This window comes from Pseudophryne corroboree, chromosome 4 (genome assembly GCF_028390025.1).
Source record: "Pseudophryne corroboree isolate aPseCor3 chromosome 4, aPseCor3.hap2, whole genome shotgun sequence".
NCBI lineage: Eukaryota > Metazoa > Chordata > Amphibia > Anura > Myobatrachidae > Pseudophryne > Pseudophryne corroboree.
This window is the reverse complement of record NC_086447.1, coordinates 885,057,700-885,085,051: the sequence shown is the minus strand read 5'-3', so window position 1 is coordinate 885,085,051 and position 27,352 is coordinate 885,057,700. Positions and strand designations below refer to the sequence as shown.

Genomic DNA, 27,352 nt, shown 5'->3' with positions numbered 1-27,352 from the left:
GGCAGGGCTAGGGTATATATATGTGAGAGAGGGAGGTGGCTGTGGCAGGGCTAGTGTATGTATATGTGTGAGAGGAAGGAGGCTGTGGCAGGGCTAGGGTATCTATATGTGTGAGAGGGAGGAGGCTGTGGCAGGGCTAGGGTATCTATATGTGTGAGAGGGAGGTGGCTGTGGCAGGGCTAGGGTATCTATGTGTGAGAGGGTGGAGGCTGTGGCAGGGCTAGGGTATCTATATGTGTCAGAGGGAGGTGGCTGTGGCAGGGTCTAGGGTATCTATATGTGTGAGAGGAAGGAGGCTGTTGCAGGGCTAGGGTATCTATATGTGTCAGAGGGAGGAGGCTGTGGCAGAGCTAGGGTATCTATGTGTGAGAGGGAGGAGGCTGTGGCAGGGCTAGGGTATCTATGTGTGAGAGGGAGGAGGCTGTGGCAGAGCTAGGGTATCTATGTGTGAGAGGGATGAGGCTGTGGCAGGGCTAGGGTATCTATGTGTGAGAGGGAGGAGACTGTGGCAGGGCTAGGGTATCTATATGTGTCAGAGGGAGGTGGCTGTGGCAGGGCTAGGGTATCTATATGTGTGAGAGGGAGGTGACTGTGGCAGGGCTAGGGTATCTATATGTGTGAGAGGGAGGTGACTGTGGCAGGGCTAGGGTATCTATATGTGTGAGAGGGAGGAGGCTGTGGCAGGGCTAGGATATCTACTGTATACAGTATGTGTGAGAGGGAGGTGGCTGTGGCAGGGCTAGGGTAACTATATATGTGAGTGGGAGGTGGCTGTGCAGGGCTAGGGTATCTATATGTGTGAGAGGAAGGTGGCTGTGGCAGGGCTAGGGTATCTATATGTGTGAGAGGGAGGTGGCTGTGGCAGGGCTAGGGTATCTATGTGTGAGAGGGAGGAGGCTGTGGCAGGGCTAGGGTATCTATGTGTGAGAGGGAGGAGGCTGTGGCAGGGCTAGGGTATCTATATGTGTCAGAGGGAGGTGGCTGTGGCAGGGCTAGGGTATCTATATGTGTGAGAAGGAGGAGGCTGTGGCAGGGCTAGGGTATCTATATGTGTGAGAGGGAGGTGACTGTGGCAGGGCTAGGGTATCTATATGTGTGAGAGGGAGGTGGCTGTGGCAGGGCTAGGGTATCTATATATATGTGAGAGGGAGGAGGCTGTGGCAGGCTAGGGTATCTATATGGGTGAAAGGGAGGTATCAGGGCTAGGGTGTCTACATGTGTGAGAGGGAGGTGGCTGTGGCAGGGCTAGGGTATCTATATGTGTGAGAGGGACTTTGCTGTGGCAGGGCTAGGGTATCTATATGTGTCAGAGGGAGGTGGCTGTGGCAGGGTCTAGGGTGTCTACATGTGTGAGAGGGAGGTGGCTGTGGCAGGGCTAGAGTATCTATGTGTGAGAGGGAGGAGACTGTGGCAGGGCTAGGGTATCTATATGTGTGAGAGGGAGGAGGCTGTGGCAGGGCTAGGGTATCTATATGTGTGTGAGAGGGAGGTGGCTGTGGCAGGGCTAGGGTATCTATGTGTGAGAGGGAGGTGACTGTGGCAGGGCTAGGGTATCTATATGTGTGAGAGGGAGGAGGCTGTGGCAGGGCTAGGGTATCTATATGTGTGAGAGGGAGGAAGCTGTGGCAGGGCTAGGGTATCTATATGTGTGAGAGGGAGGAGGCTGTGGCAGGGCTAGGGTATCTATATGTGTGAGAGGGAGGTGGCTGTGGCAGGGCTAGGGTATCTATCTGTGTGAGAGGGAGGTGGCTGTGGCAGGGCTAGGGTATCTGTATGTGTCAGAGGGAGGTGGCTGTGGCAGGGCTAGGGTATGTGTGAGAGGGAGGTGACTGTGGCAGGGCTAGGGTATCTATATGTGTGAGAGGGAGGAGGCTGTGGCAGGGCTAGGGTATCTATATGTGTGAGAGGGAGGTGGTTGTGGCAGGGTCTAGGGTATCTATATGTGTGAGAGGGAGGAGGCTGTGGCAGGGCTAGGGTATCTATATGTGTGTGAGAGGGAGGTGGCTGTGGCAGGGCTAGGGTATCTATGTGTGAGAGGGAGGTGACTGTGGCAGGGCTAGGGTATCTATATGTGTGAGAGGGAGGAGGCTGTGGCAGGGCTAGGGTATCTATATGTGTGAGAGGGAGGAGGCTGTGGCAGGGCTAGGGTATCTATATGTGAGAGAGGGAGGAGGCTGTGGCAGGGCTAGGGAATCTATCTGTGTGAGAGGGAGGTGGCTGTGGCAGGGCTAGGGTATCTGTATGTGTCAGAGGGAGGTGGCTGTGGCAGGGCTAGGGTATGTGTGAGAGGGAGGTGACTGTGGCAGGGCTAGGGTATCTATATGTGTGAGAGGGAGGAGGCTGTGGCAGGGCTAGGGTATCTATATGTGTGAGAGGGAGGTAGCTGTGGCAGGGCTATGGTATCTATATGTGTGAGAGGGAGGTATCAGGGCTAGGGTATCTATATGTGTGAGAGGGAGGTGGCTGTGGCAGGGCTAGGGTATCTATGTGTGAGAGGGAGGTGGCTGTGGCAGGGCTAGGGTATCTATATGTGTGAGAGGGAGGTGACTGTGGCAGGGCTAGGGTATCTATATATGTGAGAGGGAGGTGGCTGTGGCAGGGCTAGGGTATCTATATGTGTGAGAGGGAGGAGGCTGTGGCAGGGCTAGGGTATCTATATGTGTGAGAGGGAGGTGGCTGTGGCAGGGCTAGGGTATCTATATGTGTCAGAGGGAGGTGGCTGTTGCAGGGCTAGGGTATCTATATGTGTGAGAGGGAGGTGACTGTGGCAGGGCTAGGGTATCTATATGTGTGAGAGGGAGGAGGCTGTGGCAGGGCTAGGATATCTATATGTGTGAGAGGGAGGTGGCTGTGGCAGGGCTAGGGTATCTATATGTGTGAGAGGGAGGAGGTTGTGGTAGGGCTAGGGTATATATATATGTGAGAGGGAGGTGGCTGGGACAGCAGCATATATGTGAGAGGGTGGTGGCAGGGATAAATGTATATGAGAGGGAGGTGGCTGGGGTATATAGTATATAGATGTGTCCTCTTGTGTCCATGCTGTGATGGACAGCAAATCACACGCTCCCGCTATGCCATAGACATGAATGGGAGCCGGCGTGCTCCCACCTCCCATTCACTTCAATGTGACCCAGCAGCGATGCCAATGAGTACGGCATGCTGTGCTGCGTTTGCATCGCAGTCCCGCTACAGCACGCTGCAGAAGGCAGTAAAGCTGTAGCGGGAAACATCTGTATGGGTGTGAGTGAGGTGGGGCAACCATGAGGGGTTTTATGTATCATACTGAGGTGGCTGAGGCAGGGCTAGGGACATTTTTTTTATTGTTTACGCATCAAATTATGCCCCACCCCTGCTGTAGCTCCACCCACATTATCCACAGCTCTGACCACCCAGGGGCGTCTTGCATGTATCTGCATACAAAATAATATGTTACAGTGTTTTCCTAGAAAACAACCACTGACACTGTAGCATAGCATTTTGTATGCAGATACAGCCGCAGCCGCACACAGAATATAGGCATTACGCATATCATTTTACTCAGCATAAGCTTCTTGTGCATCTTATTTGCACAGCAATGCAACACATTTTTGTGTGAAAAATGCACAAATAGCCGCCCGGCGTCAGTAAACGCTCTCACGACTAGAAGGCTGTTTAATATGTGACTGCAGCAAGGATGAGAGGATACATCTGTAGGAATATACAGTATATGCAAATATAGTCCCAACATTGGGCAGTGGAATCACAAAGGGGAACGTTTAGTGTTTCAAAAAATAACAATAGTTTATGAGCACTGTCACTACACATTTCATGTAATAGGGAACAAACTTAGAACCCTGCAGTGCAGCTCAATAGAATACTGTATATCAGGAAATAAAGCGCACACACTATTCAAAAATACGCCCTGCTTATTTTTTTATTTTTTTAAAACGCCACCTCGGTGAAGTGATAAAAGAGCGGCTGCAATAAATAAAATGTATTTTTAAATAATGTGTGTATGTTTTATTATCTAATGCTTTATATAATGGGGAGAGGCCTTAGGATCACATTCCCATTATACTGTAGGACTGACAGTCTTTGTGAAAGAAGAAATGCAAACAAAATAAAAAAATATATATATATATATTTAATTTAACCCTAAATATATAACAGACATCATTGTCAACTTCTTCCCAGGACAACTCAAACAGGTTGATGCAGAAAAGAAATCGATGATGATGATCATTATTATTCTTTCTCCAAATACATCTACAGCAGCGTATGCCAGACATAGGTGACTAATGACTTGGGTTACTATGGTCTTTGTTATAGGTTACACATATGGTGTCACCTTGACATATTTCTACATATATATTGAAAGCCCATCTTTTACATCAACCTCTTTAATCCGTGTGATGTGGTATTTCTCCAAAATATTAGGTAAAGTAAAAATGTAAGGGACATGTACTGTAGGTTGTGATGGAAACCGCCACTGCTAGAAGTGGATCTTCTAGGGTACACCAAATATGGTCATCATCAAATGCTGTCAGTCTCAGATCTGGGTGTTGTTGGGTAAATGATGATGATGCGGCAGCAGAAAAGTCACTAACAATAAATTGCAAAATGCAAATGCGCTTATCCAGAGGTTCTCAAACTCGGTCCTCAGGACCCCAACACAGTGAATGTTTTGCAGGTAACCCAGCAGGTGCACAGGTGTATTAATTACTCACTGACACATTTTAAAAGGTCCACAGGTGGAGCTAATTATTTCACTTGCGATTCTGTGAGGAGACCTGCAAAACATGCACTGTGTGGGCCCCCGAGGACCGAGTTTGAGAACCTCTGCTCTTATCATTGTCGCTAATGTGTAACCTGTAACCTAGAAGGTGAGTCTGAGCTACTTTGGGTTTGCCCATTGTTGCCTATCCCAACATGCTGGTGCTGCTTCTCAAAGAGACTGAAGGGTCTATTCATGAAGCAGAGAAAAGAGAGAAGTGAGCCAGTGGAGTAGTTGTCCATGGCAACCAATCAGCATTGAAGTAACATTTATCAAGCGCATTCTATGAAATATGTAAAACCTGATTGGTTGCCATAAGCAACTTCTCCACTGGCTGACTTCTTACCTCTTTTTTTCACTGCTTCATGAATAGACCCCAGAGACACTAAGCATTGAGCAATGACATTAACAAGTGTGTCAGTACTATAATTGTATATGTTGTAGTTTAATACAATCAATATGATGAGCAGTAGTAAACAAAGTAAAATAAAATATATAAAAATAAAAAATTTGTATATTAATTACCAAGCAGTTGCATATGTATGTGCCTGTATATAATTATTTTCATATATGTATGTTTTATGCAGCAGATAAATGTTAATCAGAAATGGTATAATTTGTTCTAATAAAATTTATTGATATACTTAATGAGGCAGATTCATGACTTACCTATGGGCATTTAATAAAAAAAAAAATACTTTGTAAGTTGCTAAAGACAACTTGTGGCACTATATACATAAATGATGATAAGAATGATAATAATAATTATGATGATGATAATAATAATAATAATAATAATAATAATAATAATAATAATAATATATTTTTTAAATAAAATATTAAAACACACTATTAATCAGTATTAAACATACATTATTAAACACACATCAATTTAATGGGCTCATTTATCAATGAGTGATACATTTCACTGTGAGTGATAAATTGCACCAGCCAATCAGCTTCTAACTGCCATGTTACAGACTGTGTTTGAAAAATGACAGTTAGGAGCTGATTGGCTGGTGCAATTTATCACTCACAGTAAAATGTATCACTCATTGATAAATGAGCCAATTAATTTGTAATTGCCAGAACTGGATAAAACCTGCAATGGACATTATCAATCTATAAACACCTATTGTATGACTGAATTCTCTAACACATTAATAAAAAATAATAATAAAACATATTCCCCTAACATGTTAAAAAACACATGAGGCGAGATGGAAGGGTGTACGAGTTTGTGAGGAACACAGGCTTTTTTTTAAAGCAAAACCATGCCTTGTAAATAACTTGCGCTTTAAATAAACGTCAAGGTTTGGCCGGCATCCTGCACCTCCGGCAAACTAGGACGCCATTACATCCCGCCACTGGTGTGAAATGCATCTGACCCATTACCCGTATTGTTCTACTGCTCACTGTGCTCCAGACTGCTACACTAAGATGGAACTGCTTTACTGAATTGTAAATTATCCTATGCAGATTTTATTTTAATAGAGATTATATATGAAATCCTATTTTCTTCTCTCTAATTGTATTTATCAACCATATAACTTTCTAGCAGGTTATGTTTGTATTTGCAATTCAATTCCTGGTGCTGCAATTTGCATTTTGTAGGACCTGATATCAAGAAAGTTATTTATGGAATTTACAGATATACTATAATAGAATTATCATATTGGCTATTTGTGGACTAGCAGAATCAAGATTAGCTGAATTTATTTTATATACAAGTGGCTGTAGCCTAAATATAGAGTTGAAGGATGTATCACACAACACTCCCTCCTGCCACCCCCTCCTCCAGTTTATCACAGCGGTGCGATCGGGTCAGAACTGCGCCGGCGCAATCCAGACGACCGAAGGCCGTTGGGCCTCTACGATTGCCTTTGCCTGATTGACAGGCAGAGGCGGTCGCTGGGCGGGGGCGGAACGAACGGGGGGCGGGCTGTGTGATGTCACGCGGGCCGGGGAGCGATGGGTAGCCCCCGGCCAGCACGCTGCAGCTGCGCTGGTCGGGAGCTACTCTTGAAGTGCAAAGGCATCGCCGCTGTGCGATGCCTTTGCACTTCTGCGGGGGGGGGGGGGCGGCACTGACATGCGGGGCGGGCTAGCCCTGTGCTGGGCGTCCCCCCAAATGTCAGTGTGAATGATCGTAGCTGTGCTAAATTTAGCACAGCTACGATCATTTCGGAATGACCCCCATAGTGCTCCAGAACACAGTAATACCCCTTTCAGACCGCCAGCTATGAACACGGGTTATTGGCACGTGAGCGCACATAACCCGTGTTCATGTGCGGTCTGAAAGGTGCCAGGGTTGAAATAACGGGTGAAGTGAACAGGTATTTTAACCCTGGTAGTGAGCAGGGTTGAACTCGTGTTCAATCTGGCTCGCTGTGCGGTGTGAACGGGAGCCGGGTTTTTGCGACCCGTTGCCCGCTCACTGTGCATGTACGGGCGGTGCTTGGAGATCAATATGCCAGGTTGCAGACCGTGGCGGCGGGGCGCACCATGGGAGCTTCTGTGTCAGGCTCCTGGTGTGACCCGCCTCAGGCGATCTGGAAGGGGTGTAATAAAGCCTTGATATAGTCTTACTCACTTTGTGTGTTGGTCAAGAAACTAAACTCTGAAAATATTCATTCAATCCAAAAATATACTGGTAGTTTAATAGGCTCCCAAATCAGAAGACAGAATCTTTGGATATACTCCGCTTCTCTATTTAAAGACCAATAACAATGAATTTACCATACTGTATGGATAGATAGAAATGGGTCATTTGCTCAGTGTGTGAAATGTGTAAAATGCTTAGATTTATGTAAGATGATAATTGTGGTGAGGATGACTTAAGACTTACTAGATGGGGTTACCCACACATGGTGATCTAGTAAATTGAAAAACCAAAGTGTACTAGCCGAGTTAAAGTTATTGTTGCTTTAAAAATTAGTGTGTCTCATACGTCTGTCCTAATTTTTGATCTGACTCTGCTTTTTCCACTTATGGCCCTCATTCCGAGTTGATTGCTTGTTAGCAACTTTTTGCAGCGCTGCGATCAGATAGTCGCCGCCTACGGGGGAGTGTATTTTTGCTTTGCAAGTGTGCGAACGCTTTTGCAGCCGAGCGGTACAAAAAAGTTTTTTGCCGTTTCTGAGTAGCCCTGGACTTACTCAGCCGCTGCGATCACTCCAGTCTTTTTGGTCCCGGAACTGACGTGAGACACCTGCCCTGCAAATGCCTGGACACGCCTGCATTTTCCCAAACACTCCCATAAACGCCCTCTTTCTGTCAATCACCTTGCGATCAGCTGTGAGAATGGATTCTTCGTTAAATCCATCGCCCAGTACCGAGATCCTCTTTGTACCTATACGACACGCCTGCGCATTGAGGTGTATACGCATGCACAGTTTTGCCGAGTTTTAACCTGATCGCAGCTCTGCAAAAAGTTGCTAGCGAGCGATCAACTCGGAATGAGGCCCTATGTTCTAATACCCATAACCTGTAATGACAGAGCTACAAAGACACAGAAACAGTCAATTATTACACCATGAAAAGGAGTGTGTGTTCTGCATATAGAAAGTGATGACAAAATATGGATAATTTATATAGCCATAGGCTATACTTGAGAAGTCCAGACCATACTTGACAACAGACCTGATTTAATTGGGCTATTTTGACCCATATTTCCAATGAGGAATATTAGCAGATATGGTCCAAACCTTCCACCATGGGTTTATCTGGATATTTTAATGCTTGAAAGACAGATTTGTGAGCTGAGAAAATTCACTGACTTTAAATGAAAGAGGGATCCTTAGACTACATCCATGAACCAAACTACAGATCCCTTCTGACCCAGTTTAAGAGTTTTAGCCGGAGTCGTCCCTTACCTGTCCTGTTAGTGAGGCGGAAAGTGATGGACTTATCTGGGATCCCACAAACATTCCGTACAGACACCTGGCACGTGTAATTGGCATAGTCTTGAGGTCGCAAATTCTTCAATTTCAATACTTTGGTTTCGCCCTGGGCAAAGGGAGAACACGGATTTTGTGAGAGGTGAAACCGCACAACAGCGTCTCCGCAATGTACAGTATAAACTCCTATGGCATTCAAAACTGGAAACACCTTTGTTGTGGGACCATGGGGTAAAGGTAATAGCCTGTGACTTACAGGAATCGCTGATTTCCCGGCCAATGTTTAAAATGGCAATCATTTAAAGGGCAAAAGCAGGCTGGTTTTGCCTTTTAAGGGATTGCCGCTTTAAATCGTAGTCCAGCCTCTCTGATATCTGCAAGTTGCAGGCTAGTGACAATGGGGGTAATCCAGAGTTGATCGCAGCAGTAAATTTGTTAGCAGTTGGGCAAAACCATGTGCACTGCAGGGGGGGGGGGGGGGGGGGGGGGCAGATATAACATGTGCAGAGAGAGTTAGATTTGGGTGGGGTGTGTTCAAACTGAAATCTAAATTGCATTGTAAAAATAAAGCAGCCAGTATGTACCCTGTACAGAAACAAAATAACCCACCCAAATCTAACTCTCTCTGCACATGTTATATCTGCCCCCCCCTGCAGTGCACATGGTTTTGCCCAGCTGCTAACAAACTTGCTGCTGCGATCAACTCAGAATTACCCCAAATATTACTTTCTGTTGGTGCTCTTGTTGGTCAGGGTTGGTGAGAAAAGTGTTCTGCAAAACTGGACAACCCTTTTTAAGAAATGTCTGCAAATACTCTCTTACATAAACTCTGTTCTCGCCCTTTTCCACTAGAACCCCAATTTGCTCCATACAAGCAGGGACTTCCCAGCCATATATAATATTGTAAATGTACTCTATATATGTATTTCCTTTTATAAAAGCAGGCAATATGAAATTAAACGTTTCCTTTTCTGTATGCATCCGGCTTGTACATAGCTGTTAAAAATGTATTGGTAAATAAAACAATACATTTTATGCATCATGCAACATTGGATTATTACACTCATTTATATTTAATCATTGTTTGAACAGAAAAACGCATCCTGATGGTTCCAGTAAGCAACAAGAAACAGTCAGGGCATGATAACCCTTGTAGTTCTACAACAGATGGGGAGTCACAGGTTACCTCCCGCTAGTCTAGAGGACGGTGGTTGTCTCCTATCCTCCAAATATTTCTCTACCAACATACTGTACAAACAAGTCCAAATATATCACATCAACTGCAATCTAAAGTTCAAGGTTAAAAATGAATCTCCTCAAAAATCTAGTCACATTTCTTTGGCATAACGAGACCTTCATGGATCCGTGCTGATAATGTGTTATCACATTATTTCTAAAGCATATTTTCAAATCAGATTTTAGGTATCATCTCTCTATTGCATTTTAGAAACTGATGGACAGAATCTGGTTGCTATGTCCAATGGACTGTTTTAGAAACTTTAGTAAATGTACCCCTAAGACTACGTCTGTTTTCCGTTAGTGTAGTGGCAGTGACACAGATATGAGGGACTATATAAGTAAAACAAATGCAGCAGATGTATTAAAAGCCTGGAAAAGTGATAAAAGCAGCGATAAGTGCAAGGTGATAACGCACCAGCCAGTCAGCTCCAATATGTAAATTTACAGTTAGGAACTGATTGGCCGGTGCGTTATCACCTTGCACTTATCACTGCTTTATCACTTCTCGAGGCTTAATACACCTGCCCCATTGTGTGATATATCAAACTGTAAAATGCAGTAAAACGTCCGAAATCTGACGTTATCGGAGGCTTACCGGAATACATATAATTGTATAGATTTAGTAAAATGTCCACAGCATTTAAAAGAGATATCTAGAGACACCTGTGGCAAGCAAGCGACATAGAATTCTTCGCTCTGCTAATGCACGACGACTCTCCTGCCTACGGATTAATTCCTCCCACTCCTACCTCCAAGATTTTTCACGTGCTGCAACACTTCTCTGGAATTCCCTACCTCTCCTCCTCAGGCTCTCCACCTCTCTACAAAACTTCAAACGGGCTCTCAAGACCCACTTCTTCACCAAACCCAGCCAAATCTCATCCTAACCCTCTGTTCCACATTCTCTATGTACCCCATCTGGGTCACCCCTCCCCTTTAGATTGTAAGCTCTCACGAGCAGGGCCCTCTTCCCTCATGTGCTTATCCTTGTCTTACTTTAATAATCTTCAACTGTACCACATCCAGCAGTCTTCTGCCACCTGATACTTATTCCACTGTCATCTGCTGATGAAACTATGTTTATTTACCCTGTACTTGTCCTATACTGTCATCAACTGTAAGTTGCTGTTTTCCTGTTTGATTATTTATGTACTCTGTAATTGGGCGCTGCGGAACCCTTGTGACGCCATATAAATAAAGGATAATAATAATAATAATAATAATAATAATAATAATGTGCCCCTATGCAGCAAGCTCCTGGAAAGTTGCGCTTCTGCCTGATAGAACGCTATGGCCATGGGCTTCTTTATGCAGAGAGCCCACAGAGAGGGATATGAAGGATGGCCACATTAGGACTCCCGGGTCATAAATCTAGAAGTCACTTCATCACGCCAGCTATGTATTGGAAGAGCTGTCCTGACACATACCTATGCATACTAGCATTAAAAACCGCTGGTATGCAAGCAAACAGGGGTGGGCTGTACATGATACATCCTGCCCATAGTGTTCTCTATCATTTACTGATCTTAGCTCCTTTAACACACATTGGTGGATGTTATACGGGACCAGTGGCGGAAGTTGTGAGTGGTGGGTCCAGGTGCAGAAATTTGTTTTGACCCCCCCCCCCCTCCTCTGCTGAATGGGAAGAGACAGAGAGTGATGGGGAGTGGCGGGGGAGGCAGTGGGTAGCAGGGGGAGGGTGACAAGGAGACAGTGGGTGACTCTCCCAGCCAGACGCTACTTGTCTACACTCCTCACACATTTCCCAACAACACCCCCGCAGTTGTCCACAAGTGGGAGGTCTGGGGGAGGAGTCTGATGATGTGATTTGCACTGAATTGCATCATTGCGGCCCCACCCCCTGCCTTACAATGTCCGTAATTGCATGATGTCATCACGTGGTCACTCCACCTACTTCACCCCCTATTCAGCATCACATTCTCCCATCACGCCCCCCCCCCCCCCCCCCCCTGCCGCACCCCGCTGCGCCGACCTGGCTGCCCCGGATTTCCACCACGGTCCTAAATGAGTGGAGTTTGTATATTCTCCCCATGCTTGCGTGTGTTGCCTCCGGGTGCTCCGGTTTCCTCCCACAATCCAGAAATATACTAGTAGTAGGTTAATTGGCTCCCAACAAAAATTAACCCTAGTATGAATGTGTGTGTGTGTACATGTGGTAGGGAATATAGATTGTAAGCTCCACTGGGGCAGGGACTGATGTGAATGGCCAAATATTCTCTGTAAAAAGCTGCAGAATTTGTTTGCGCCATATCAATAACTGGTAATAAATAATAAATAAATCCAGTATGACAGAATTATAGTGAAAATGTATTCTTGTTTTCAGACTCCATTGTACCTAAACATATGGATATAACGTGGATTACCAGAACTGTGAGGAATGTGAGGCCATGTTTGTCAGCATGTAAAGTCTATGTATGGACATTCTGAATGCAGCTTAGGGAGAGATAAAGTAGAGAGATAAAATACCAGCCAATCAGCTCCTCGCTGTCATTATACAGGTTGGACAGTTAGTAGCTGATTGGCTGGCACTTTATCTCTCTCCACTTTATCTCTCTCCAAGTTTTGATACATCTCACACATGATCTCTAATTAGTATTTAACAACCTGCACTTTTTTGTGGTGACAGATCTTTCCTCAGGACATCTTATACTTAGGATACAAAATACGGTATAAAGAGTGCATTAGTCTCCACTCAAGACCTAACAAATCAATTACTCATTCAATCTCTGCCATCATTCTTACAATCTCTTCTGCGATCAAGACACAACTAATCAATTACAAGTTCACTTTATTGGTGCATTAGTGCATAAATTGACCTTGGACGATTGACCCATTCCATGTTGCCGAGCTATGGAGAATATGTGGAAATCAGATCCCATAGGTTACTATTTGGCTGGGTGTGCAAAGGGTGTTCCAAAAAGATCTATATTACATAAAATTTTTATCCCTGTTGCTGTGGCCTGAACTGAGCTGTTCAGTAATAAGGTCAGACATAATATAATTAAAGAAACTCCACAAAAGTCTCATAAAACTGGCGGCTGGCTGATTGCATTTGAGGCCGCCTCTACAGGAGGCTGCGATGACTGATCAGACCAGGTTGCTTATTATTCCAGCTGGCATTGGCTGTGACCTGTAGTTGGCAGATAATAAGAATTTACTTACCGATAATTCTATTTCTCGGAGTCCGTAGTGGATGCTGGGGTTCCTGAAAGGACCATGGGGAATAGCGGCTCCGCAGGAGACAGGGCACAAAAGTAAAGCTTTTACAGGTCAGGTGGTGTGTACTGGCTCCTCCCCCCATGACCCTCCTCCAGACTCCAGTTAGGTACTGTGCCCGGACGAGCGTACACAATAAGGGAGGATTTTGAATCCCGGGTAAGACTCATACCAGCCACACCAATCACACCGTACAACTTGTGATCTAAACCCAGTTAACAGTATGATAACAGAGGAGCCTCTGAAAGATGGCTTCCTAAACAATAACCCGAATTAGTTAACAATAACTATGTACAAGTATTGCAGATAATCCGCACTTGGGATGGGCGCCCAGCATCCACTACGGACTCCGAGAAATAGAATTATCGGTAAGTAAATTCTTATTTTCTCTATCGTCCTAAGTGGATGCTGGGGTTCCTGAAAGGACCATGGGGATTATACCAAAGCTCCCAAACGGGCGGGAGAGTGCGGATGACTCTGCAGCACCGAATGAGAGAACTCCAGGTCCTCCTTTGCCAGGGTATCAAATTTGTAAAAATTTACAAACGTGTTCTCCCCTGACCACGTAGCTGCTCGGCAGAGTTGTAATGCCGAGACCCCTCGGGCAGCCGCCCAAGATGAGCCCACCTTCCTTGCGGAATGGGCCTTAACAGATTTAGGCTGTGGCAGGCCTGCCACAGAATGTACAAGTTGAATTTTGTTACAAATCCAACGAGCAATCGACTGCTTAGAAGCAGGTGCACCCAACTTGTTGGGTGCATACAGTATAAACAGCGAGTCAGATTTTCTGACTCCAGCCGTCCTTTAAATGTATATTTTTAAGGCTCTGACAACGTCCAACAACTTGGAGTCCTTCAAGTCGTCTGTAGCCGCAGGCACTACAATAGGCTGGTTCAGGTGAAACGCTGATACCACCTTAGGGAGAAAATGCGGACGCGTCCGCAGCTCTGCCCTATGTCGAATGGAAAATTAAATAAGGGCTTTTATAAGACAAAGCCGCCAGTTCAGATACTCTCCCGGCCGAAGCCAGGGCCAGTAACATAGTCACTTTCCATGTGAGATATTTCAAATCCACATTCTTTAGTGGTTCAAACCAATTGGATTTGAGGAAATCTAAAACTACATTTAGATCCCACGGTGCCACCTTAGGCACCACAGGAGGCTGTATATGCAGTACTCCTTTGATAAAAATCTGGACCTCAGGGACTGAGGCCAATTCTTTTTGGAAGAATATTGATAGGGCCGAAATTTGAACCTTAATAGATCCCAATTTGAGACCCATAGACAATCCTGATTGCAGGAAATGTAGGAAAACGACCCAGTTGAAATTCCTCCATCGGAGCACTCCGCTGCTCGCACCACGCAACATATTTTCGCCAAATACGGCGATAAGGCTTCGCGGTGACTTCCTTCCTTGCCTTTATCAAGGTAGGAATGACTTCTTCTGGAATGCCTTTTCCTTTTAGGATCTGGCATTCAAACGCCATGCCGTCAAACGCAGCCGCGGTAAGTCTTGAAAAAGACAAGGACCCTGCTGAAGCAGGTCCCTTCTCAGAAGTAGAGGCCACGGATCGTCCGTGACCATCTCTTGAAGTTCCGGGTACCAAGTCCTTCTTGGCCAATCCGGAGCCACTAGTCTTACTCCTCTTTGCCGTATAATCCTCAATACCTTTGGTATGAGAGGCAGAGGAGGAAACACATATACCGACTGGTACACCCAATGTGTTACCAGCGCGTCCACAGCTATTGCCTGCGGATCTCTTGACCTGGCGCAATACCTGTCCAGTGTTTTGTTGAGGCGAGACGCCATCATGTCCACCATTGGTTTTACCCAACGGTTTAATAGCATGTGGAAAACTTCTGGATGAAGTCCCCACTCTCCCGGGTGAAGGTCGTGTCTGCTGAGGAAGTCTGCTTCCCAGTTGTCCACGCCCGGGATGAATACTGCTGACAGTGCTATCACGTGATTCTCCGCCCAGCGAAGGATCCTGGCAGCTTCTGCCATTGCCCTCCTGCTTCTTGTGCCGCCCTGTCTGTTTACATGGGCGACTGCCGTGATGTTGTCCGACTGGATCAACACCGGTCTTCCTTGAAGCAGAGGTTTCGCCTGGCTTAGAGCATTGTAGATTGCTCTTAGTTCCAGAATGCTTATGTGAAGAGACTTTTTCAGGCTCGACCACACTCCCTGGAAATTTCTTCCCTGTGTGACTGCTCCCCAGCCTCACAGGCTGGCATCCGTGGTCACCAGGATCCAATCCTGCATGCCGAATCTGCGGCCCTCCAATAGATGAGCCTCCTGCAACCACCACAGAAGGGATACCCTTGTCCTCGGCGACAGGGTTATCCGCAGGTGCATCTGAAGATGCGACCCTGACCATTTGTCCAACAGATCCCTTTGCATGGAATCTGCCGAAAGGGATTGCTTCGTAAGAAGCTACCATTTTTTCCCAGGACTCTTGTGCATTGATGTACAGACACCTTTCCTGGTTTTAGGAGGTTCCTGACCAGGTCAGATAACTCCTTGGCTTTTTCTTCGGGAAGAAAAACCTTTTTCTGAACTGTGTCCAGAATCATCCCCAGGAACAGCAGACGAGTTGTCGGCATTAATTTGGATTTTGGAATATTCAGAATCCATCCGTGCTGCTTTAGCACCTCTTGAGATAGTGCTAAACCCATCTCTAGCTGTTCTCTGGACCTTGCCCTTATTAGGAGATCGTCCAAGTATGGGATAATTAATACGCCTTTTCTTCGAAGAAGAAATATTATCTCGGCCATTACCTTTGTAAAGACCCGAGGTGCCGTGGACAAACCAAACGGCAGCGTCTGAAACTGATAGTGACAGTTTTGTACAACGAACCTGAGGTACCCCTGGTGTGAGGGGTAATTGGAACGTGGAGATACGCATCCTTGATGTCCAAGGATACCATAAAGTCCCCTTCTTCCAGGTTCGCTATCACTGCTCTGAGTGACTCCATCTTGAACTTGAACTTCTTTATGTACAGGTTCAAGGACTTCAGATTTAGAATAGGCCTTACCGAGCCATCCGGCTTCGGTACCACAAAAAGAGTGGAATAATACCCCTTCCCTTGTTGTAGAAGAGGTACCTTGACTATCACCTGCTGAGAATACAGCTTGTGAATGGCTTCCAAAACCGTCTCCCTTTCTGAGGGGGACGTTGGTAAAGCAGACTTCAGGAAACGGCGAGGTGGCTCTGTCTCTAATTTCAACCTGTACCCCTGAGATATTATCTGCAGGATCCAGGGATTTACCTGCGAGTGAGCCCACTGCGCGCTGTAATTCTTGAGACGACCGCCTACCGCCCCCGAGTCCGCTTGCGAAGCCCCAGCGTCATGCTGAGGCTTTTGTAGAAGCCGGGGAGGGCTTCTGTTCCTGGGAAGGAGCTGCCTGTTGCTGTCTCTTCCCTCGTCCTCTGCCTCGTGGCAGATATGAATAGCCCTTTGCTCTCTTATTTTTAAAGGAACGAAAGGGCTGCGGTTGAAAAGGTCGGTGCCTTTTTCTGTTGGGGAGTGACTTGAGGTAGAAAGGTGGATTTCCCGGCCGTAGCCGTGGCCACCAAATCCGATAGACCGACCCCAAATAACTCCTCTACGCATCGCCTGTCCACTGTCGTGTCCATAAAGCTCTTCTGGCCGAAATGGACATAGCACTTACCCGTGATGCCAGTGTGCAGATATCTCTCTGTGCATCACGCATATAAAGAAATGCATCCTTTATTTGTTCTAACGACAGTAAAATATTGTCCCTGTCCAGGGTATCAATATTTTCGATCAGGGACTCTGACCAAACTACCCCAGCACTGCACATCCAAGCAGTCGCAATAGCTGGTCGTAGTATAACACCTGCATGTGTGTATATACCTTTTTGGATATTTTCCATCCTCCTATCTGATGGATCTTTAAGTGCGGCCGTCTCAGGAGAGGGTAACGCCACTTGTTTTGATAAGCGTGTTAGCGCTGTGTCCACCCTAGGAGGTGTTTCCCAGCGCTCCCTAACCTCTGGCGGGAAAGGGTATAAAGCCAATAACTTCTTTGAAATTAGCAGTTTTTTATCGGGGCACCCCACGCTTCATCACACACGTCATTTAATTCTTCTGATTCGGTAAAAACTACTGGTAGTTTTTTCACACCCCACATAATACCCTGTTTAGTGGTACCTGTAGTATCAGCTAAATGTAACATCTCCTTTATTGCCAAAATCATATAACGTGTGGCCCTACTGGAAAATACGGTTGATTCGTCACCTTCACCACCGGAATCAGTGCCTGTGTCTGGGTCTGTGTCGACCGACTGAGGCAAGGGGCGTTTTACAGCCCCTGACGGTGTTTGAGGCGCCTGGACAGGCACTAATTGAGTGTCCGGCCGCCTCATGTCGGCAAACGACTGCTTAAGCGAGTTGACGCTATCCCGTAATTCCACAAATAAAGGCATCCATTCTGGTGTCGACCCCCTAGGAGGTGACATCCTCATATTTGGCAATTGCTCCGCCTCCACACCAATAACGTCCTCATACATGTCGACACACACGTACCGACACACAGCAGACACACAGGGAATGCTCTATACGAAGACAGGACCCACTAGCCCTTTGGGGAGACAGAGGGAGAGTCTGCCAGCACACACCAAAAAGCGCTATATATGACAGGGATAGCCTTATGATTAAGTGCTCCCTTATAGCTGCTTTTATATTAATATATTGCCATTTATTTTGCCCCCCCTCTCTGTTATACCCTGTTTCTGTAGTGCAGTGCAGGGGAGAGACCTGGGAGCCTTCCTGACCAGCGGAGCTGTGACAGAAAATGGCGCCGTGTGCTGAGGAGATAGGCCCCGCCCCTTTTTCGGCGGGCTCGTCTCCCGCTATTTAGTACATTTAGGCAGGGGTAAATATCTCCATATAGCCTCTGGGGCTATATGTGAGGTATTTTTAGCCTTTTTAAAGGTGTTCATTTGCCTCCCAGGGCGCCCCCCCCCAGCGCCCTGCACCCTCAGTGACTGCCGTGTGAAGTGTGCTGAGAGGAAAATGGCGCACAGCTGCAGTGCTGTGCGCTACCTTAAGAAGACTGCAGGAGTCTTCAGCCGCCGATTCTGGACCTCTTCTTGCTTCAGCATCTGTGAGGGGGCCGGCGGCGTGGCTCCGGTGACCATCCAGGCTGTACCTGTGATCGTCCCTCTGGAGCTTCATGTCCAGTAGCCAAGAAGCCAATCCATCCTGCACGCAGGTGAGTTCACTTCTTCTCCCCTCTGTCCCTCGTTGCAGTGATCCTGTTGCCAGCAGGAATCACTGTAAAATAAAAAACCTAAGCTAAACTCTCTAAGCAGCTCTTTATGAGAGCCACCTAGAATTGCACCCTTCTCGGCCGGGCACAAAAATCTAACTGGAGTCTGGAGGAGGGTCATGGGGGGAGGAGCCAGTACACACCACCTGACCTGTAAAAGCTTTACTTTTGTGCCCTGTCTCCTGCGGAGCCGCTATTCCCCATGGTCCTTTCAGGAACCCCAGCATCCACTTAGGACGATAGAGAAATAGTGTGATGAGTTAGAGGAGCAAAATAATATAAGGATACCATTTCCTACATCAGCCTGGAAACAGCAGTCACTGGTTAGTAGGACATACCTTACGATCAGCTTCTGTCATCTAACTAGCACAGTCACCTCATCTCCTCAAGGCTTGGTACACCTCCCCCTTAATCTTCTTATTTTTAATTTATTTATCTCAGGAACAAGGATTGTAAAACTTGACCCACAATCCCTGCACTGACTTGATGAACTTTGTACATTGAATTATGCAACAAATTGCATTGAATATTATGGTTGACCTATCGTCTTGTTGCCAGGGCCCGTTACAGGGGGGTCAAAGGGGACGCCTCTACCGGGCCCCAAAGATCAGAGGGGCCGCAAGGATATGTCACTTAGTGTCCGCCAGAGATGTGAGCCGTCTTGTGCAAATGAGGCAGCGAGCTGTAGGCGGTGTGGGCACAGCCTCAGAGTGACCAGAGCCTCCCACAGACAGAGAGTGTGCGCCCCCTCAATGGCCAGGATTCCCGTGCCCTGTGCCGGCCTCTTCAGGTGGGGTATGAGGCCCACTGGATACTGGGGAGTGCAGTGCAGGTGAGTCTGTTCCCGGAGTTAGAGTGGCTTGGTGAGGGAATACAAGGCTTTGGGAGAGGGTCAGGCAGTGTCGGACTGGGGCATGAAGGGCCCACCGGGGGAATGCTGCTGTAGGGGCCCATGCTTAAAGGTGTAGCCTGGTTTCAGTGGGGGCGTGGCCAGCCACCACAGAGGTTTGGCTAACCATTACATGTTCTGTGCCCCTTGGTAAATATATAATAAACCTAATTATTGTGAAGTATAATGTAACATATGTATAATGCATAACAGGCAGTAGGGCCCACCGGTGGTTTCCCCTTTTCCCCTGTGGGCCAGTCCGACCCTGGGGTCAGGGAGCTGGGAATACAGCATGGAGCCATTGGGGAGAGACAGACTGTGGGATGTTTGGGTGGAAGGAGGGAGACACAGACTGCGAGGTGTGTGTGCGGGGGCGGGGAGGAGATATTATATATATATATTAAATGTATTTAAATTTATTATATAGCGCAGCAAATTCTGTTGCGCATATATATATATAAATATTAAATCTGATGGGGCCCCAGAGATGTCACTGTACCGGGCCCCAAGATTTCTGTTGCCGGCCATGCTTGTTGCACTTGCTAATATTGTTTGTGAAATTAAATATAACCAATATACTATATAACCAACTTTATTGTTTTTAATCACATTTGCACTTTTTGCTCCAGTCCCTTGTAAATTGCCGGTAGCACTATTACAATTGTCGCTTCAGCCTCCAAGGGGATAGATCTACTGAAGTGTAATTTTCCAACTAATCGGCAAAAAAAAAAAAAAAATTTGATTAAAAACCAACAGGATCTCTTTTGCCCACATGTAATTAATGAAGTAGCGATTTTGGAGGATTTCTGTTGATTAAAAAAAAAAAGGCAAATTCATCAGTTATGTTTAAAGGTCAAGGAGACTGTCTCATCAATTTCAATGGGCATATTCATTTCAATAAGGTTTCATGTATTGTACATGTAGAACCCCAATTGAAATGAATGGGCCCATTGAAAGTAAAGTAAAATGGCCAGCCAGTGAAGGTTTCAATTGCTATCAAAATGAGTCAGTTATATAATAAAAAGGCAGTTGGACACCATGCTGCAGGTGACAGGTGTATTCCAAATGATCCTGCATGTTTTGTGTTTTCTTGTGCCTGGAGTAACCAGGAGTGTTGATTGGCATTTTGGCACTTCAATAAAGATTCTAAATTCTTTAATGGCATGGTTAACTTGCTAACATTGTGTAACAATGCTGAATATTGAAAGCTCACAATGAATTGTATTCATGAAAAAGTAGTAAGCGTTCAACATTGAGCCTAGTCAAAGTGCTCGTAACCATTTAAATAAAGACTTCCAAATTCTATTGATGCGTGTGTGTGTGTGTGTGTGTGTGTGTGTGTGTGTGTGTGTGTGTGTGTGCGCGTGTTGGGGTGGGGGGGGAGAATTCTTCTGGGAAACTCTGTACACATAGCAGCACTGAAAGCATCTCACTGGGGTTAATATGGCACTTATGGAAAAATCACTGAAGTGGATGACCCCTTTAATTTCAGTGCTTCCTCATGATATTAAAACGTTTCACTTGGTCATTTAACTCCCTTTGAACTTGAGTGTGTGAAATGAGTGAATACCATTTTTCAGGGATTTACAAGACTGAATTACTAAATCACTGTTTTATTGATCTACCTGTTGCATAACTGCATCACTAATAAATAAGTGATTCCAGTATTTCAGTGACCTGTGGAGATTGTTAGGATGAGAGAGGAGCAGGAAAAGAACAATAATATTATATACATAGGTGTGCGCAGGGGGAAGTGCCTGGTGCGCACAGGCACCCCCTAATGTCTGGCACCCCAATCTCACATGCCTGATGCAGCGATCGCCGAGCAGGCTGATTACTGTCCCCTCTGCGCTGCACCCTGTCAGGACTGCATTACTGACCGGATGTCTGGGTTAATCAAAGGTGCCACTGCCACCGGCTTTCAAACTCCCGGCTCCACCTCCATGTACAAAAACAGCATGATGTGATGTGATTACGTCATGCTGCTCATACACCCACCCATCACACCCGCCACATGCCCACCTCTCTCCTTCTATGCTATGCCAACGCCAGCCACTGATGAGGATCAGCATGCAGCCAGCGTTCCTCTTAGGAAGACAAATTCAATACTGGCAGGTGGTCGGCAGCAATATTGACACGTCACTCGTTTTTCCAGCAGCAGCAGTACTAGTCTGCGACTGTCAGTGTCAGTGAGTGACTGCCTTGTAAGTAAACTGCTGCAGCTTGCAGGGGAAAGAGAGGGGGAGCCAGACCAGGCCGAGGAGGAGCAGTGTAATTGCAGTGAGTGCCATCTGGGGTGTTTGTTTGGTGCACACCACAACATCTGACAATGTATCTGCTTTAATAGGATTGGTACAAGGGTGGATATTTTATATGCGTTGACCATCAGTAGGTGCTAGACATGCCCAAAAGGCGGTGCTAGACACACCCCAGGCTCCGACGGTGCACCCCCTAATAAAATGTGCTGCGCACGCCAGTGATTATATATAATATAAGTGCACATGTAATAAAAAGTTGGAGCTATAGAGTGTTAGACAATATATATAATTTTCTCTTGTATGTACTATCATGGGATTTTGGGACTATAAGGTGGGTTCTCATCAAACCCTGCCCCCATCTCCACTCCACTCACTGGCAGTTCATGGTATTGGGGGTCATTCAGACCTGATCGCAGCAGCAAATTACAGTAGTTAGTAGTTGGGCAAAACCATGTGCACTGCATGTGGGGCAGATATAACATTTGCAGGGAGAGTTAGATTTGGGTGGGATATATTGTTTCTGTGCAGGGTAAATACTGGCTGCTTTATTTTTACACTGCAATTTAGATTTCAGTTTTAACACACCGCGCCCAAATCTAACTTTCTCTGCACATGTTACATCTGCCCCCCCTGCAGTGCACATGGGGGGTCATTCCGAGTTGTTCGCTCGCTAGCTGCTTTTAGCAGCATTGCACACGCTAGGCCAACGCCCTCTGGGAGTGTATCTTAGCTTAGCAGAATAGTGAATGAAAGATTAGCAGAACTGCTACTAAATAATTCTTTGCAGTTTCTGAGTAGCTCCGGACCTACTCACAGATTGCAATCACCTCAGTCCGTTTAGTTCCTGGTTTGACGTCACAAACACGCCCTGCGTTCGACCAGCCACTGCCCCGTTTCCCCAGACACTCCCGCATTTTTCCCGGACACACCTGCGTTTTTTAGCCAATGCCGTGAAAACGCTGAGTTGCCGCCCAGAAATGCCTCTTTCCTGTCAATCATTTACAGAACAACAGTGCGACTGAAAAGCGTCGGACGAGGACCAGCAAATCTACTAAGTTTTTAGTTAAATAACTTAGCTCTTGCGCGCTGCGTACTATGCGCATTTAGCAACAAATCGCAGCATAGCGAAAATCGGCAACGAGCAAACAACTCGGAATGACCCCCATGGTTTTTCCCAACTGCCAACAAATTTGCTGCTGCGATCAACTCTGAATTAGACCCTTTGTGCATTATAAAAATGTACTAAAGGATGGGGAATAGCTGTAGCCTCCCCATTGGCTGCACCATTCCCCCCCCCCCCCCCCCATCTTGAACTACCCGGTGACAGCTATCCCATCCTCATACCCCACTGTCTCACTTAATTTCTGCTCCATATGTAGATAAGGACATGCAGAGTAACATTGAGGAGGGTATTACGGAAAGTTATATCAGGGACTTCTCCTTTGGATACAATGAGCAACTTCCAGATACATAATGTGTCCACCGCCAGCGACAATAAATATCCTGCATGTAGTGTGTGCTCCCCACACCTCTTAGAGTGTAAGCTCCTTTGGGGAGGGCCAGATTTACCTTCTCTTTCATTACACTGTACATTATTTACTTGTACCATCAATGTACTGTGCAATGCTATGTAATAGCACAATAGAGTCAGATTATTGCAATGTTCTGGGTATCAATATAAACCTGTGAAATCTCATTTTTGCAATAAATTTTCCCAGAAATTGTCATTTTAAGAAATAGATCCGACAATAACGCCCACGCCTTATATCTGGGGAAGTAATGAGAGACAACGCGATATTCCAGACTTCAAGTCAATAGCATGCTCCCTGGGACATACAGGCAGGGTCGTACTGGCCCGCAGGGGCACAGGGTGAACCCACCCCCGGTGTGAACCACTGCCTGGGGGCCCACCCTTTCCTCTAGGAATGAGGTTCCAGACATTACATTATACATATATCACCTTATACTGCAAAGACCTGTGGTGTATTTTCCACAGTGCATTGCTGTAATGAATCTGGTACATTATCATGCATGCATGCACTAGCAGTGTTTACTACATACCGTATATACTCGAGTATAAGTCGACCCGAATATAAGCCGAGGCACCTAATTTTACCACAAAAACTGGGAAAAATTACTGACTCGAGTACATAAGCCTAGGGTGGGAAATGCACGGTGCCAGGGGTTTTCATGCTCAGGGTGTCATGCTCGTTGCCAGGGGTTTCATGCGGAAGGTGTTATGCTTGTTGCTAGGGCTGTGCCCCCAGTGCCACATATACCCCCAGTGAGATATCCCCCCACAGTGCCAGATAAAAACATGCTCCCCTGTTGCTTTGCCCCCAGTAGTTGCGCCCCCTCTTTCTTTGCCCCCAGTAGTTGTGCCCTCTCTTTCTTTGTCCCCAGTAGTTGTGCCCCCTCTTTCTTTGTCCCAGTAGTTGTGCCCCCTCTTTCTTTGCCCCCAGTAGTTGTGCCCCCTCTTTCTTTGCCCCCAGTAGTTGTGCCCCCTCTTTCTTTGCCCCCAGTAGTTGTGCCCCCTCTTTATTTCCCCCTGTCGCTGTGCCCCCGTCGCCGCTTACACACACACACGCACACACACACACACACAAAATAATAAAAACAATACTTACCACTGCCCCGATCCTGCTTCCCGACCGCTTCTTCTGCTGCTGCTGCTTCTCCGTCCATCCGTCTGGCCGCCCGCCGGCTCGCTCGCCCGCTCCTCTCTTTGGGAGAGACGTCATGACGTCTCTCCCATAGCAGCGCCGCACTGACACTAGAGGTCAATAATGACCTCTAGTGTCTGTCCCTGGAGCTGGCTGCAGCGGACGCCCACACAGCCCACGACGTCTGCTGCAGCCGTGAGCTGACTCAAGTATAAGCCGAGGAGGGCTTTTTCAGCATAGAAAAATGTGCTGAAAAAGTCGGCTTATACTCAAGTACATACGGTATATTTATTAAGGGGCCCAGCCCATGCACTCACTAATGGTTAGCCAAGCCTCTACGGTGCTGTCTCTACAGTGGGGCCTTCATGCCCCAGTACGACACTGCATACAGAAGCCCAGCTGTGTCAGCTGAGGAGGAGGGGGAGTTTAGCCTTTGAGAGGAACAGACTCGCAGACAAGAGTTTGACGGACACTGAGTAAAAGGCGAGTGAGTGACATTTTACATGGATGGTAATGGACTAGACGTGGGCCGCAGATCCCAGAGGTTAGTCCAAGGAAATGAAGAGGACGCTGCAAAGAAACTTTCCTCTCCCGCAAATCCAATCACATTACTGTCCGCAGGTAGACGATCTTAATTTACTGCAGGAAGCGGAGTTTCATTAGAAGTGGAAATAGGGCTGGCAGCAGGCGGATATTGATTCACTGTCTTCTCTATGGAGAATGCACATAGCGTTATGATATTAAGAGGTGATTAATAAGACAGCATGAATAATATGGAAGGGCTGGATTCGGAAGCATTTTGTGAGAATTGAAGAGGGCACCATGTAAAGCCATGGTTCATCCTACAATCAAATCTAATTGAATGTTCTTCATTGCTCCTTGGACCCCAGGAGATGATAAGATGCTTGGAACCTGAGAGAACTTCCACAGAACCTCATCACCTCTCAGTCGCAGAGAAAGGCGGCATTACTTCTTTCTCTTGTCCCATAGTTATTGCAATTCCTATCTCCCTACCACTGTACTGCACTAACTAGGAGAGTTTCTGAGAGAAGAAAAGTCATATTTATTATCAAGGGTCCAGTTTTATTCTAAAAGTTCCCTTTTTTTGCTGAGACAGATTTAGAGGGACATTTACTAAGCAGTGATAAGAGCGGAGAAGAGAGCCAGTGGAGAAGTTGCCCATGGCAACCAATCAGCACTGAAGTAACATCTATAATTTGCATATTATAAAATATACAGAGCTGCTGATTGGTTGATGGAGCAACTTCTCCACTGGCTCACTTCTCCGCTCTTATCACTGCTTAGTAAATGTCCCCCACTTATCGCCACTTATCGATATATATCATTTCTTTTTCCTTTTTTTTGTTGTTGCTGAGCCGCCCTGGTACATTCTCAGGGGGACCAAAACTCCACTGCTATAAGCAAAAATGAAAACTTAGGGGTCAATTTACTAAGACGGGAGGTTTTTTTTAGAACTGGCTCATAGCAACCAATCAGATTCTACTTAACATTTATCTAGCTGCTTCTAGAAGATAATAGATACAATCTGATTGGTTTCTATGGGCAACATCACCTGTTCTAAAAGAACTCCCACCATAGTAAACTTACCCCATGCACGAACTGTCGGACACAGTGGATCGATCCTTTTGTTCTGCGCATAGGTCTGTGTTCCGTTGCTGAAAGCGCAACCGTCCACATAGGGGGCCGTGCATGGACAGGGAAACTGCACATGCCATAGAGCTGGCGCAAAAATCTATGCTGCGACTGACGGTGTGTCTAAAGAAAAGGCGCCCCAATCAGCGACTGAGGGCGATTGGCTTTACGTGACAGATCCACAGTTGTTGGGATAGAAGCTTACCTATATGTGACAAAATATGTTACAAGCTAACTGTAGAGCCACAAAACCATTCCTTCCATAAGCCTGTGGTATAATGCACGCTGTACTGTAAATTATATAGATATTAGAAGTCACAAAGAAAATATGTGCATAGTGCGCCGAGGCAGAATGATAGATGAGCCGTTCTCCAAGAACTGGCCTCCGTAACTTAATGGGAGATGAATTTTGACGAGATGAAATAAAATCTGCCCCCGTCATTTCCACTGAGTGGTGCAACGCATCAACATGAAAATGGTCAACGCACAAATGGTCACCTCCTTTTTTTGTGGGGAGGGGGGGGGGGGTTCGCATGTTTTCCCTACATTTGCTTGATTTACTATTCACACGGAGTATAATTGGCAATAGTAACCTGTGGCGAGTGAAGCCACATTTGGGGGTCATTCCGAGTTGATCGCTGGCTGCCGTTTTTTGCAGCGCAGCGAACAGGTTCTACTGCGCATGTGTATGCACCGCAATGCGCAGGCGTGTCGTACGGCTACAAAATTTAACGAAGAATCCATTCGCACAGCCGATCGCAAGGAGATTGACAGGAAGAGGGCGTTTGTGGGTGTCAACTGACCGTTTTCTGGGAATGGTGTGGTAAACGCAGGCTTGTTTGGAGGGCGGATGTCTGACGTAATTCCAGGACCTGCAACGCTGGATTCATCGCACAGGTAACTCTTACCCTGGTCGTGTTCTACACAAAACTTTTTTAGCATAGCAGGGCTGCACAAGCGATTGCAGCCTTGCTATGCAGAAATACACTCCCCCACAGGCGGCGTCTAGTTGATCGCACGGGCTGCAAAAAGTTGCTACGTGCGATCAACTCGGAATGACCCCCATTGTTAGAAGAGAAGCGAGTGGAGCAAGCCTGTGAGGGTGCACATTTTTACTGATGGTGGACGCATATTACCAAACATACATGATTTGAACAACTTTTTAAAAAAATCTTGTGTCGACCGTGTGTGTGTGTGCATCGACCATTTTCATGTTGACAATTCGACCCTGTCGCCTTTTTTAACTGTCAACATTAACCATTGTCAATGTTTTGTAGCTGTCGACCTTAACCACTGTCGATCTTTTGTACCTGTCGCCCCAATGCATGTCGACCATTTGTTGTCGGCCTATTGGCTGTCGACCTAAAATACTGTAGATCAGTGGTTCTTAACCTGAGTTTGATCGAACCCCAGGGGTTCGGTGAGTCTCACGGATCCGGTGGAGGTGTGTGTCCATTCCGTTCGCCAG

At 46.4% G+C, this 27,352-nt stretch overlaps 1 protein-coding gene across 1 annotated transcript in view; it reads right to left on the bottom strand.

The window, feature by feature from the left end:
* Positions 1-27,352, bottom strand: part of MDGA1 (MAM domain containing glycosylphosphatidylinositol anchor 1) — a 567,923-nt gene that overhangs the window by 262,704 nt on the left and 277,867 nt on the right. The window contains 1 exon segment of the mRNA XM_063918866.1: positions 8,629-8,761. Within this exon segment, the coding sequence (XP_063774936.1) occupies positions 8,629-8,761 (133 nt within the window).